The 12,931-nt window shown below is 42.3% G+C and overlaps 1 protein-coding gene across 5 annotated transcripts in view; it reads right to left on the bottom strand.

The window, feature by feature from the left end:
- Adcy2 (adenylate cyclase 2) overlaps positions 1-12,931 on the bottom strand; it is a 396,939-nt gene that overhangs the window by 112,236 nt on the left and 271,772 nt on the right. For all 5 annotated transcript variants that reach the window (XM_063257949.1, XM_063257950.1, XM_063257951.1 and 2 more), the window contains one exon: positions 687-835. In XM_063257949.1, the coding sequence (XP_063114019.1) occupies positions 687-835 (149 nt within the window). The remainder of the gene's footprint in view (positions 1-686; positions 836-12,931) is intronic.

The raw sequence follows: 12,931 nt of genomic DNA, 5'->3' as shown, positions 1-12,931 counted from the left end.
GCACCAAACTCGGTGAGGGGTCTGGCTCTACAGTGGTTGGGAGATGAGGCTAAGGAAGGACTCTCTCTCCATCCTGAATTGAGGGGTCCACATGTTTCCTCTCTAGTGTTCCACAATCCCAGATGCAGGAATGCTAGCTTTCTGGGCACTATGGCTCCAGAAATGACTTCTTGGGAAGTAGATTGTATGGCTGCCCATTTAGGTCATAATTCATGAGAATTCATGAAGGTGCACATCAGTCCCTGTTAGTGCCATGCACCAGAAACCCAGAGCTGCTGGTGGGAAACAGAACACCCAGCTTCCCTGGAATGTGCCGGCTTCACGAGGGCCTTCCCTAAAGCCCTTCGTGAGCAATCAGTCCTTGTGCCTGAAAACCCATAGGCCTTTGCTCTGATCATACCACAATCTGAACACAGGGTCTCAAGCAGAAGAACCCCGCTCAGCCCTCTCCCATCCGTGACTGATGGTCAGCGTGGGAAGTGAGTCTACCAGGCCAACTCAACCCAATCAAGCAAAGAGGACCATGTGTCCTTTTCTGAATGTGCAAGTCCAGCAGTGGCAGAGTGGGGATGGACTGGGGTTCGTTCCACCTGCAGAGGGTGGACAGTCACAAAGGTGAGATGGTGCAAGTCGTGGCTCCCAGTGACGAACGTCCCCCAACGGGCACACGATTCCCTGCTGCGTACCTCACGTTGGTGTGCCGCTTGACATAGAGGTTGTGAAAGTTGTTTGTGTTTTCCATTTGGCCCGCCTTGGGGCCCTGCAGCCTCTGGATGATCTCAGCCTTCATTTCCATGGCTATGTGGGCTGGCAGCAGAGACAGCAGAAGCCGCTCCTGAAACAGGAGGAGAAGCAATCGAACAATTCAGGGAGAGGACAAACATAAAATCCTCACTGAACTGGGATGGGGCCAACGTGAGGACGTTCTCCTGTGAGCTAAAAACACAGATTCTAGCAAAGCACATTGCAAGAAAAAGTCAAGTTTTCTAAGGTCACACTTTGTCATTACATTATTTATTATTTATTGAATTCTAAGTATGAGTTCTTCAGCATGAAGAATAAAGGCAGCCAGAGTTATTTCCCCAGGCTGTTATTTATCTATTTTGAGTTAAAGTAGTGAAGCAGGAATAATATTAAAATCCCAGAAACCAGTGGTCAGCCTTAGATAAAAACATTCATTTTCATCCGCTTGTTCATCAGAGAGATAAAGTACCAGCTTTATTGCAGTTTAGGAAGGCAACGAATATTGCATACTCCCCAAAAAAGAATTCAAAAGTTTTCAAATATTTCATTTCCTCTGTGAAAAACACCCAGTCTCCCTCAGTCATTCTAATGCTATTATAAAAAAAAAAAAAACAGATTTAGAAATTTTAGCTTCTGCCAAATGTCTTCTATAGGAATCTACAGGTACAACATAAAACATTGCACATGAGTTTTTGTGTCTTCTTGGTTTCTAAATTCAGTAAACCCAGAAAGCAATAATTAGAGCGCACTGGTGTACACAGTTAAGTGTATATTTATTTTAGTTAGAATAGCATATGTCCATAGCTCCATTCTTATAAAAAAAAATGCTCCCCTCCATGGGAAACATCACAGAAGGTAATTGTTTAAACTACGCTGTTGTCACAGAGTAATTTATAGGCTAACTGACTGCATAGGAATCAATACACTTAGTCTCTAGCTGCACCCTGTAGCTGATGTTACTGGAATCCCAGGAGGATCCAGGATGCGATTCCCATTTCAGGCAGCACCCTTGGTGATCACAGGTGCTCTCTTGGTGATCACAGAGTTGAGTCATACACAAGGTAAGCCTCCCACACAGTCTACATTCAAAAATGTTGCATAGGGACCCTTCCCTTTAAATTTGTCTCTCTACTGCTAACAGGCACTGGTCTGAAGGAAAGCTCAGTATTACTGACTTTCAAGCCCAGCACTTTCCCTTCCTGGGAGAAGACTGCCCCCAAATCTATTCTGTACCTATCTCTTCCTGCTGCACACATGAGCGATGGTGCTGCAGGATGGCAGCCCCTCTGCCTTGGGACACCTCTTAGTACTGAACTCCCACCCACCCTGGAACCGTTTCCTAACTAAGCAACTAAACCCATATGCTCTCCTTGGACACATTCGGCAGAAACCTGACCCATTTCCAGGTATTATTCCCTCCTCTCTTCGTATACTCTGTAATACGACATGCTAATCCCCAAAGAGCCAGAACTTCCTAAAAGACACAGATTTCACGTCCCAAAAAAGGAGAATCAAATATAGCAATGTTCTCCTCTCTACAGCCTCATTTAACAACAAGATGCAAATTACAAACTATTTTAAACCCAAATGTAGAGAAATGATCAACTTTTTATAGGTAGTTTGAAAAATACAGAAAACAAAATTCATATGCTATGTAAAACATTTTTTTTTCTTTTGTTGTGTTAAAGAATTGTTGTGAACTTATACTGCAACAGATTTTGGGCATGGCCAACCAGCCTCATGAAATGTGGGTACCACCTGTGGTTAGTAAACCCTCTGGTTACAGCTCAATAGTGGGATCCAGCATTGGAGTCCAGACATGTCCTCGTGACGATAGTAATGGACAACTAGATAAGCCTTTGTAAAATGCCTGAGCTCACAGTGGCAAAATCAGGACACTTTCACTTAAAATTGTCTCTCCCTCCTACAAAGGCTCTGACCTGAAGGAGAAGTCCAATTTTATGGGCTGTCAAATCCAAAAGTATCTGCTCTGCTTTCCTGGAAGGTCATTGCTAAAAGAAAAAATCTAATACCTTGACATATAAGAAACTGACTTCATAATATGATGAGGTTAATATATCCACTACTATTTCAGTGTTCGCTAACATAGCTGTTTGCTCTGCCAACTTATTTGAAAGTAACACATAAAATTTAGCACATGAGATATTATTTAGCTATGCTTTACTCCCAAGTACACAGGACAAATTCCTTAGAATATTTTTAGAAAACCAAGTTGTCCATTAAACTAACTGCTGGACACCCCCATTACTCTTGTTAAAAATGCTTGTGTGACTACAGAGACTTGACCAACTCTGGAACATCCAAGGGTTATCCAGTGAAAAATGTGACTCCAGTTTGGGGATTCTGCTTCTGTATATCCTTTGGTTTATCATTTATTAGCATTTTTATTAGCAAATTTATTGTATATTTATTAGCAAATATAGCATTATATTTCCCTCTAGAATTTGTTCTTTAAAGTGCACCTCACATATATGCTCCAGAATTAGTTTAATAAAGTTCATCATACTATTAATCAAAGTCCAGGGCACCCTTGGTTCAGAAGTATTTCTAAAAGGATAGTATAAAGAAGGTATTATAACTAAAACTTTATGTTATTTTCTTGTTGGTAAAGTTGATAGGAGAATCCAAATTAAGCAAAGAAGATCTGTGCTTAAATTTTGAGAGAAACCACACATATAGAAACATTTAAAGCTGTTTTACTTTTCAAAGGGAGAATAACAGTGAAATATTCTTATTAAATTGAAAATGCTTGGTTTTAGTCCTCATTTTAATTGGGATCAGGAAGATCTTTTTCGTTTTTATCAGTACCAGGGATCGAACTCACAACCACACACTTGCAAGGTAATTGCTTATGCCGCTGAGCTAAATCCCCAGCCCCTTAGTCCTCATTTTAAATACTACTTGATCCTATCACAATGCTATGTGCAATGCACAGACTGGCCGATGGTACACATTTCTCTCTTCTCAACAAGAACTTATCAGAACAGCTAAGCACTGGATTCCTAAGTAGCTGCTGCAAGGCCATGTGTGGCTTTGACGTCTACCTCCAGAAAAGACAGGGGCTGTTAGCTGACACCATCGTGTAGCATGAAGGAGCTTGGCGTCCCTTTGAAGTGAACTACACATAGAAGACGCCTGCTGCAGACGTGACAAAGGGGTCAGCACTGCCCTGCTGCTCCCACCAACCCACACCCTCTCTTTCAGCCAGCTGCATGGCCACACATCACAGAGAACAAGTGCCCTACACCTACACCGACTTTTGTCCCCAGCATGTCACCGAAGCTGTATTCCAGGAACAACTGTGACTGCTGCTTCTTCCCTTATCAAACATAGCTTGTTTATCCTAGGAACCTTGTTGAGATATTTGACCTGCTTCTGTAAGTTAAAACACGCTGAGTACTCTTATTTTATTTTAGAGATAAAAAAGTCCAGAATAACAGAACAACAAAAATAATCCAAAACAGCAACAATACAGGATTTCAAGTTAAGATGATAGGAATTTAACAATGATGTTGTATTGCATACTGTTATCTTCAAAAGAGTTGCTCAAGTTACCAGATATAGGCATGTAAAACTGATCAAACAATATGAGTACTAACTGTTCCTTTCCTTCTGAGTACTCTTATTTAAAGAGTCCTGCATTATGGTTGTTTGGCACTTTTATAAGAGGCCATCATCTTTACATACAATAGAGATTAGTCCTCTGTTGTGGGGACAGCTATGACATGGAGATGACGTGGAATGCAGCAGTTTCTTGGCCACTTCAGCCAAATGTACCCATGACTGAGCACAAGGTCTACTGGATGAGAGGAACTGTGTGCTTTCAAGTCTAAGTGAGATTCCAAAACTTTATGCAGGGCCCTTTCACCATGTTGCAGAGATAACTATGTCCTGTGACACAAATCTAGCAATAAGTGAGTGCCACCACAGAAGGGACACAAGCACTCAGACCCCAACATGGTGCTGCAACCCCCAAGTCTGGAGGACTTTGGGGTAGGACACTCTACTGGATCTTGAGCAGGTGAGCAAGGGGAGGCTGCTTGTGCTGCTTCGTAAAGAGCTGTACACTGAGTGGGAGGGGAACTTGGCTGGTTTATTACACAGTCTGGAAACCTGAGATTCCCTGGGCAAATTAAAATCAATACCCAGTTCAGCAAATCACCATTCCCTGGTATAAAACACAAGTCTTTTCACTAGATGTATAGCTTGTTTCTTATTTAAAAACCCTATTTATGTGCATTTTCATTTAAACACTTTGACAAGAAAGGGGAAATAAATACAGATGTGGCTCAGAGAGCCAAATGAGGTGGCTGTCACCCGGCAAGTCAAGAAAAAAATCATGTCGTCCATCTGTGGGGATTCTGAGCTTCTCTCTCCACCCATTCTGATTTGTAAGTTCAAGGAGATGGCCAGAAGCTTTCAGGAAGAACACTGGGAAAAAGGGTGGAGCGAATAAAATTGCTACTCACATGTGATTACTATCCAGTTAAAAGAAGTTAGCAAAGAAAGTGCTAATCAAGTCCAATTACAAATTATGTCTACAGTCGCTGATGACAGTAAATTGGTATTTCTAAACTTGAACGATTTACCATCAACTGTCAATTCAATCCTCCAAAATAGAGCTCAATGGAAACAGAAAGCAGTCATGAGGTGGAAAAACACCCAGTCTGTGGCTATGAAGGCCCCCCGAGAGCCACAGATGGTCCCCGGGGATACGGTGTAATACCAGCACCCAGGGCAAGATGGCTGGTGGGTGTCAGGCTGGGACACACAGAGAGTGTGAGTATCACTCAGCCCAACACCAGCATTTATAACTCACCCCAGAGAGGACTCTCATGATACAGACAGAACCTCCAAGCACATGAGCTTCATTAGGTCAACTTGACTGGCTTGTAAGACTCGTCGGGTATACCTATAGGGTATTCGGGTGTATCTGAGTAGGCCATGAAGGCAGGACCTTGGGGCTAATATACTCAGTAGTTCCAGGACGCTCCCTTTCTCGTGCTGTTGTTCCTGTTCTGTTTCCCAGCTGCCATGAATGAGCAGCTTTGCTCCATGATACCATTTTGCCATGAAGTTTCTGCCATGGAGCCAGCTAATCATGGAGGGAATTCCCTGAAATGTGAGCCAAATTAAATCTGCCCTCCTGTAAGCTGCAAGGTCCACTATTGAGACAAGAAAATACAGAAAATTAGCATCAGAGAAATGGGATTCTTATTGTGATTGTGCCTAACCATGTGGCTTAGAAACCCTTGAATCACATGAGCTGTTTTTAGAAGAATTTTGGAAAGGTTTGGAAATGCGGGCTATAAAATGTTGGAAAGGCTCCAAAGACCAGAATCCTGACAGGCATGTGAACAATAAAGGATCAGGAGCTTCCAGCTGGAAACGAGGATTCCGCTAGCAACTGAACTAATGGACATGTGTGTGTAACACTGTGGCAAAAATTCTATCTGCATTTTGCCCATGTCTTGAAAATTGCAGAAGACTGAGATCAAGGGCAGTGGATTAATTGATCCAGTGAGTGAAACTTAAAAGTAGCTTGATACAGTATTCAAGTTTTAGCCAGATTTATCATGAGAGTCAAGGGAGAAAAGCAGGGCATAAAAATCTTAAAAACTTTAATTTTGGCCCCCGAAAAACTATATAATCATCCATAAAGTTGATGCCAAAGGAGATGTGATTGCTGGGAACATTAGAGCCATTAAAACTAGTTCTTTGAACAGGAAGAAGAAGAAAGACATCCCAGAGCATTTCAAAATTGAGCAATACTCCACCTATTGCAAAAACGTGCAAAACAGTCAATGCATCATTTGTGAAAACAATCTCTAGGGCTATTACTCAAGAAGTGTTTCCTGGGCAATTGTGCCTAGTGATTCATTTAATTGTTATCAGTCATCTGGATACTCAGAGATAACTGCAGTCATGGGTCAAGGGGATGTTGCTACTATTCCAGAGTATGCTGTCCCCCACATGAAGCTGATTTTATAGGCAGGCAGAATTCAAGAGTTGGGGAGTCATGGAGGCTTCCACCCAGACTTCAGAGAAAGATTATGAAACCCTGAGAAGGTGGTGCACAAAGCTATAGAAATGTAGCCAAAGGTCCAATGGAGACCTCAGAAGTTAGAGATGGCAATCTGCTGAGGAGGCTGTGAGTCAATCCAGTGCAAGACAGAGGATGTGATAGCTAATGATGTTGATTTAACTTGGGTATGAACTATCAGATTATTAAAGTTCACAGTAAAGATTAGTAAAGCTCAAGATGAGCAAAGTGTAACCAAGGAAACCGAGGGGGAAACTCACCCTAGCTGTGTGTGGTAACAACTAACAAGCTTGTAGTTTGGAGGGAATAAAAAGGAAAGAAGGAATTATTCCCATTTTGGAAGCGGTCCAGTCTTCACCATTGCTTGTGGACAATGGTCTCCAGTTTCTGGAGCCTGACAATGCAAACTCATCCAGACAGCTCTACTGTGAGTTTTCAGTCCTTCTCCCACTGCTAGATCATCCACATTTCAAGTATCCAGATTGTCACTGTGTAATCTGTTCCTGAAGGTATCCCTGTGGACTTTCCTGCCTCTGATCCTATAAGCTTAACAAAGAAATCTCTTGAAATAATGGTGCATATATTTTCAGTTATTCTGCTCCTTTAGAGAATCTTAACTAATACAGAGGCCATAGGGGTGTGGCTGACCACACCCTCCACATCACACATCTTACCATTGTGGGCCCATGGTAAGATCCCACACATGGAGTTTTAGGACTTAATGCTTATCCTTTTGGATTTTTGCCTGCTTTGGTCCTATTCTTACTTATTTCTCCACTCTTCACTTTTGGAATGGGAATGTCCTGCCTTATATTTCAGGATTAAATAGCATGGTTTTGATTTTTTACAGAGGTTACATCTAAAAGTTTGCCTTGAAACTCAGAAGACATTTTGAAGTTTTAAAAATGTTATAATGCTGACTTTGGGTAAGGGATTATTGAGTTCTTGGTTGTATGCAGGATAGCTGTATATATTAGGTGGAACTATCATCTTGTGATTGTGTTTATTTGAAGCTTAAGTATAGTTTAAGGAGATGTGTTTGGGAGTCAGGTTGACTAGGGATTGTATGTGGTGGTTAAGTATAACTGTCCCAACTTTATTTGCTTGGAAAGTCTTTTAAGGGATTAGTGAAGCACACCTTTTGGTGTTTGTACCTAAGCCATGGAGTAAAATTTCAGGTACCATATAGGATCCCTGCCCAATTCATCTCTGTCACTGTTTTTGGGCTATGCTTCCCGGCCACCATGAACTGAACAGATTTTCCCCCACAACACCATTCTGCCAGGATGTTTCTGTCTTTGAGTCTGAAAACACAGACTGAATCCTAGAAAACCATGAACCAAATTAAACCCCGCTTCCTTTTAAGTTGTGAATATTAAGTATTGTGTCTCAGTGATGGGAAGCTTTCCTCTGGCATTATACCACAGAATGAAAAAGCAAAATTCTCCAGAGTGAAGTTGATTCTGGTACACTAACATCTCAGTGATCTGCCAGCAAGCCTGAAGCAAGCAGTGCTGTGCAAGAAGGTCTGAGGACTGACCATATTCTTGAGGTGCTGGCCTTGAACCCCAAAGCAGGTGTCCAAGTAACTAGGCAAGCTGTGGATTTCTTCTGAGAAGGATAAAGTAGGGATGCTGATAATATTGTTGACATAAGAAAAAATAAAACAGAAGATATCCCTTTGATGAACGGTTACTGGGAGCAAAATTGAGTATTTTAACATTCAAGTGCAATGTCTTAGTGCAAGTACACACTGTAGATAACTAGGTACACGATGACATTATATACCCTGCATACTCAAAGTAAACTGAATCACTGTCCTGAAACCATACTGAACATCACTCCCTTGGCTCACTGACCACAGGCTTGGTCATGTGATTCTGTCTGACTAATGCACATAAACAGCAGTGATACGTGCTTAGACTTCAAGGGCTAATGTGTGGCTCACCATGACTTTGCTACTATCTTCTTTGGGGCCACCAGTGACCTAGACAGTGTTTCTGTGTGCCATGATGCTAAGTGATAGATCACATACATTAGACAAGTACAAGTGGAAAATCATTACTCTTGGCAGCCACACGGTCTGAGTCAATTTTTACCACACTACACCTAGCCCTTCACACAGCTGCAGCATCCCAGGGGGTATACACAGCATTCCATGTCCTCAGTCTCCACAGCCATTCCGACTTGCTGAGATTTAACTTAACCACTCATATAAAGAATTCCTTCCCAATGAGCAATGTTTTCAGGGTCAAACCACTGGGAAGCCGCTCTGAGAAGCCCTGATTTGTTCATCACTTAATAGCAAAGAAGACTGAGACCCAGTGAGTGACCTACCTGTGAGTGACCACAGGGAAAGGCCTCAGGACTTAAAACTACACCATCTCTGCACTGTGGGCCATGGAAGAAAGGGTTGGGATCCGAGGTTGATTCAAGCAGCGTGGGAATTGCACAGTACAGGAATGATTTCAGAAAGAATGGGGCATTTCCTCAATAATTTATGTTTTATCCTCCACAACAAAACAAGATTAAAGCTTTTAAAAATTTTTTAAAAGATGAAGCTATGAGACTTTATCCATTCTCCTTGGTCTCGGGCATCACCCTACATACAAATCATTATTGTCTGTGTTCCCCAATCTACACCTTAATTTTCACTGGCAGGAAAGGCACTGGAGGGCAACAGTGTCACTGTCTGAGACCACTGCCACATAGTTCTGCCATCCTCATCTCAGGGAGGCCCTTGGAAGGCACAGAGGAAGAGCACCACTGTCTGCCCAAGGTCCCTGTCTAGTTCCGCTCTGGACAGGAATGAGATGCAGGGCTCACGTCCCTGAATACCCTGCAGTGAGCACCTCTGTCCAGCCAGGGAGCTCACATTTAACTTGATGTCAGCACAGTGTCAAGGGGAGGAGAGTAACAGAAGAGTGTGAAACCCAGGAAAAAGATCAGATCCTTAAACACTGGCAATCCATTTTGCTCATTAGAGGTCTACATATTCACAGTTTGGGAAGCTAGAATTCATGACAGAACAAGAGACTTCCCTTTCATGGGGAAGTGAATCCACTCGTGTTAACCCTAGGAGAGTTCAGATGCTCTCTACAGGTTACCACTGATGCTGAGCTCTCAATTCAGGATTTCTTATTCTAATAAGCACTGTGCGATTACATTCCAGATAACAGAGCCAGGTCTTGGCAGCTGGAAGTTTTACCCGACTTATTTTATCGCCAGCCCATTGAAGCAGGTACTACTACTTTCTCTGTTTCTACAAAGGGGAAAGTGAAGACCAAATAGTTTGCTAAACATGGCCCATCACAGAGGTGATAAGGTGGGATCTGAACCCACAGAGATGGTGAATCATTAACAGTTCTTAATCAATGTGCTCAAATGCATTCTTTAACAGTTCTTAAACAATTTGCTAAGCTGCACTCAGAAAAAGACAATATGTAAATAGACACAACAAATAACACAGCTTCAGCTGGAGATGAGGGAATTGCTCCATGCAATTCCATCATGACCGTCTATCTTCAGTGGAAAGAGCTGCTTTCCTGTATGCTGACATCAGAGACTTAAAGCCCAAAGCAAAACTGCACTTAGGATGATTCCTAAAGTTCTCCTAAACTACTGGCATCTCCCCAGCCTCATCCCCCCAACCCAGCAAACTCAGACCATCGCCTCCCTGGGACAGAGTTGGTCTTTTCTCAGTGAATACATGAAGTAGAACATTCTCTTCTACTCTATCTATTTATGTATTTATCTATCCATCATTGTTAATGCTTTTACTATTTGTTAATAAGAAAATTTCAAAACGAATTGGGACACCCAGCACATTACAGCTAATATCTTTCTTTAAAAGACAGTGAACAGCAGAGGTTACAGGAAGAAACAGCTTCACAGTTCTCCTGTGAGCACACAACTGACTCCTGATGTGCAAATGCAGTCATTTTCTGGGAATGCAAAGTTGAGCTGTTGACCTGGTTAGCCAACAGTGAGGTTAGCCAGAGACTCTCAACATGGAGGCAGGTGCTGAAATTATTGCTTATTTGTGTCAATAAATGAAGGATCCTATGCCAGCCTTCAAAGACACAGCCCAGCAATGAATATCATTTAAGCAATACTCCTTCCTCAAATACTGATTGATTGTTGCCTGGGACACAGATGCCATGGGTACCCAGAGGTGGACCCACCATTTGTGCACAACAGCAATTTTGGGAGGAAGATTATTAAGTGAGAAGATTAATAAGAGAGACAGCTTAGCTGCAGTAATTCTCCCTTTCTGAATGAAGCAAAGTCCTGAGCTTCCTTAAATAAAAACTCAAGAGACAAGCAACAAAGAACACCACAAAATCATCATAGCAGAAAGGCAGTGCCATGCTTAGAATTCTACTGACAGTGACTCAGATGTGACGACCACAGCTTACACTCAAGAGAAAAGGCACTTTTCTGTGCAGTCTGCTAGACTACAGCCTGGTTTGCCATGTACACAGCTGGTGCATAAGATTGTTTTTCCAAGCTTCTTCTTTGTCTCTAGAAAATACATCCTTAGTAATCAGACCACAGATTTCAATCAAAGACTCCCTCGTCTAAATTTCACTTAGAGTTTTGCGCTTGGAGAGAATCACATCATATATTAATTCAAAACAGTCTTGATCAGGATTGTATACGCCCAGCTGCCTGACAAAGAAAAATAAATCACAGTTTGGAACTTACATAATTTAAAAAAAATCTAATACCATACAATAGATTCTCAAGTGTGTTACATGTGCAACTGATAATTCAGAGGGAAATCTGATTTGGCATTCTTTGTTCTTTTATCCTACTATATCACTTCTTAAAATTCATCGAAATTTCAATTTCAGAGGAAGCCAACATCCTAGCAGATTGGATTGAGCCTGACTGGTTTCCAGAGGACATACGTGTGTGTGTGTGTGTGTGTGTGTGTGTGTGTGTGTGTGTGTGTGTGTATGTGTGTGTGTGTTTAAAGACATGTGCATGTCTGTTGTTTAAAGAATATGAACACATCATAAGGGAACGTCATGGGGGTGACATGGAGATGCCATCCACCAGGCCCAGGACAGCAGGGGCTGCATGTAATTAATAACTGGAACTCAGGACCAAAGTGAGAAGAAGAAGTACAAAGGAGGGCTATGGGTACTTCCCATGGCTTATGAAGGCACGGTCTCGGATTCTGTCAAAGTCCCCTCTTATTGTCTCCTATCCTGAAGTGCCTTTTCCAGGTCATCTGCCCACCACAGACCCCAGAGCCAGGCATGTGGTTGATGTCCAGTAAACGCCTGGTGGATGGACACAGAAACGAGTGAGCCAGTGAATGTGTCACTGGACACCCCACACACCACACATGAGGTGTCTGCTGAGAAGCTCACTGGAGAGTCTAATGGTCCCGCTGAAGAGTCAGGAGGACATTTCTTGGCTTTAGCTCTGTCATTCCTTCAGAGCACACTGGGTTAATTTTGTAACTTCCTTGGCCTTTTTATGTCCCTGAAGGCTGAGTGATGATCAGGTGAACCTGTGTCATCACTGTGACTTCTATGTTTCTTCTATTGTTTCAGGTCTCAGGAGGAAAAGGGAAGGGATCCGGAAGGCGGCAGCAGGAACAGGAAGAGATTCTGAATTCTACTTTGGTCATTGTGGAGAACTTGCAGTTTTCTATATCAGAGGTAATGGGAAAGTGAAGAAATATACACAAATATACTTGATTTGTATACATATAAAAATTCACATACTATATTCATATACTTATAAACATATTTGTTTTAGCATGATGGGCCTTAAATGATAAGCCTTCCTAGGTTTCTAGGAGAATTGCAAGCAAGGAAGAGAATTTTAAATTTGTTCATGGATTTCTGTGAAGGTCATCTGATTTCCGATCCTCCCAGAACTGATGAAGTGGCACTCTCCTGTTTATCATTCCGCAGGAACAAGTGGGAGCCTCATGCAAATTCCACAGGCAAAGGCTCCTCTGCGGCTCATGCCAGCTACTCAGCATGATGGAAAGTGCTCAGCCCGGAATGCAAGGAGGAAGAGCCGGAGAGGCAGTGATTAACTTAGGAACTACAGTCCTGCCAAAGTAAAAAGAAAGCAAATTTACTGCCAGGAAACAAAAAT

This window comes from Cavia porcellus, unplaced genomic scaffold (genome assembly GCF_034190915.1).
Source record: "Cavia porcellus strain 051 isolate PalLab524CR breed Dunkin Hartley unplaced genomic scaffold, mCavPor4.1 scaffold_11, whole genome shotgun sequence".
Taxonomy (NCBI): Eukaryota; Metazoa; Chordata; class Mammalia; order Rodentia; family Caviidae; genus Cavia; species Cavia porcellus.
Note: the sequence above shows the minus strand (reverse complement) of the source record. Positions and strands in the feature narration are given on the sequence as shown.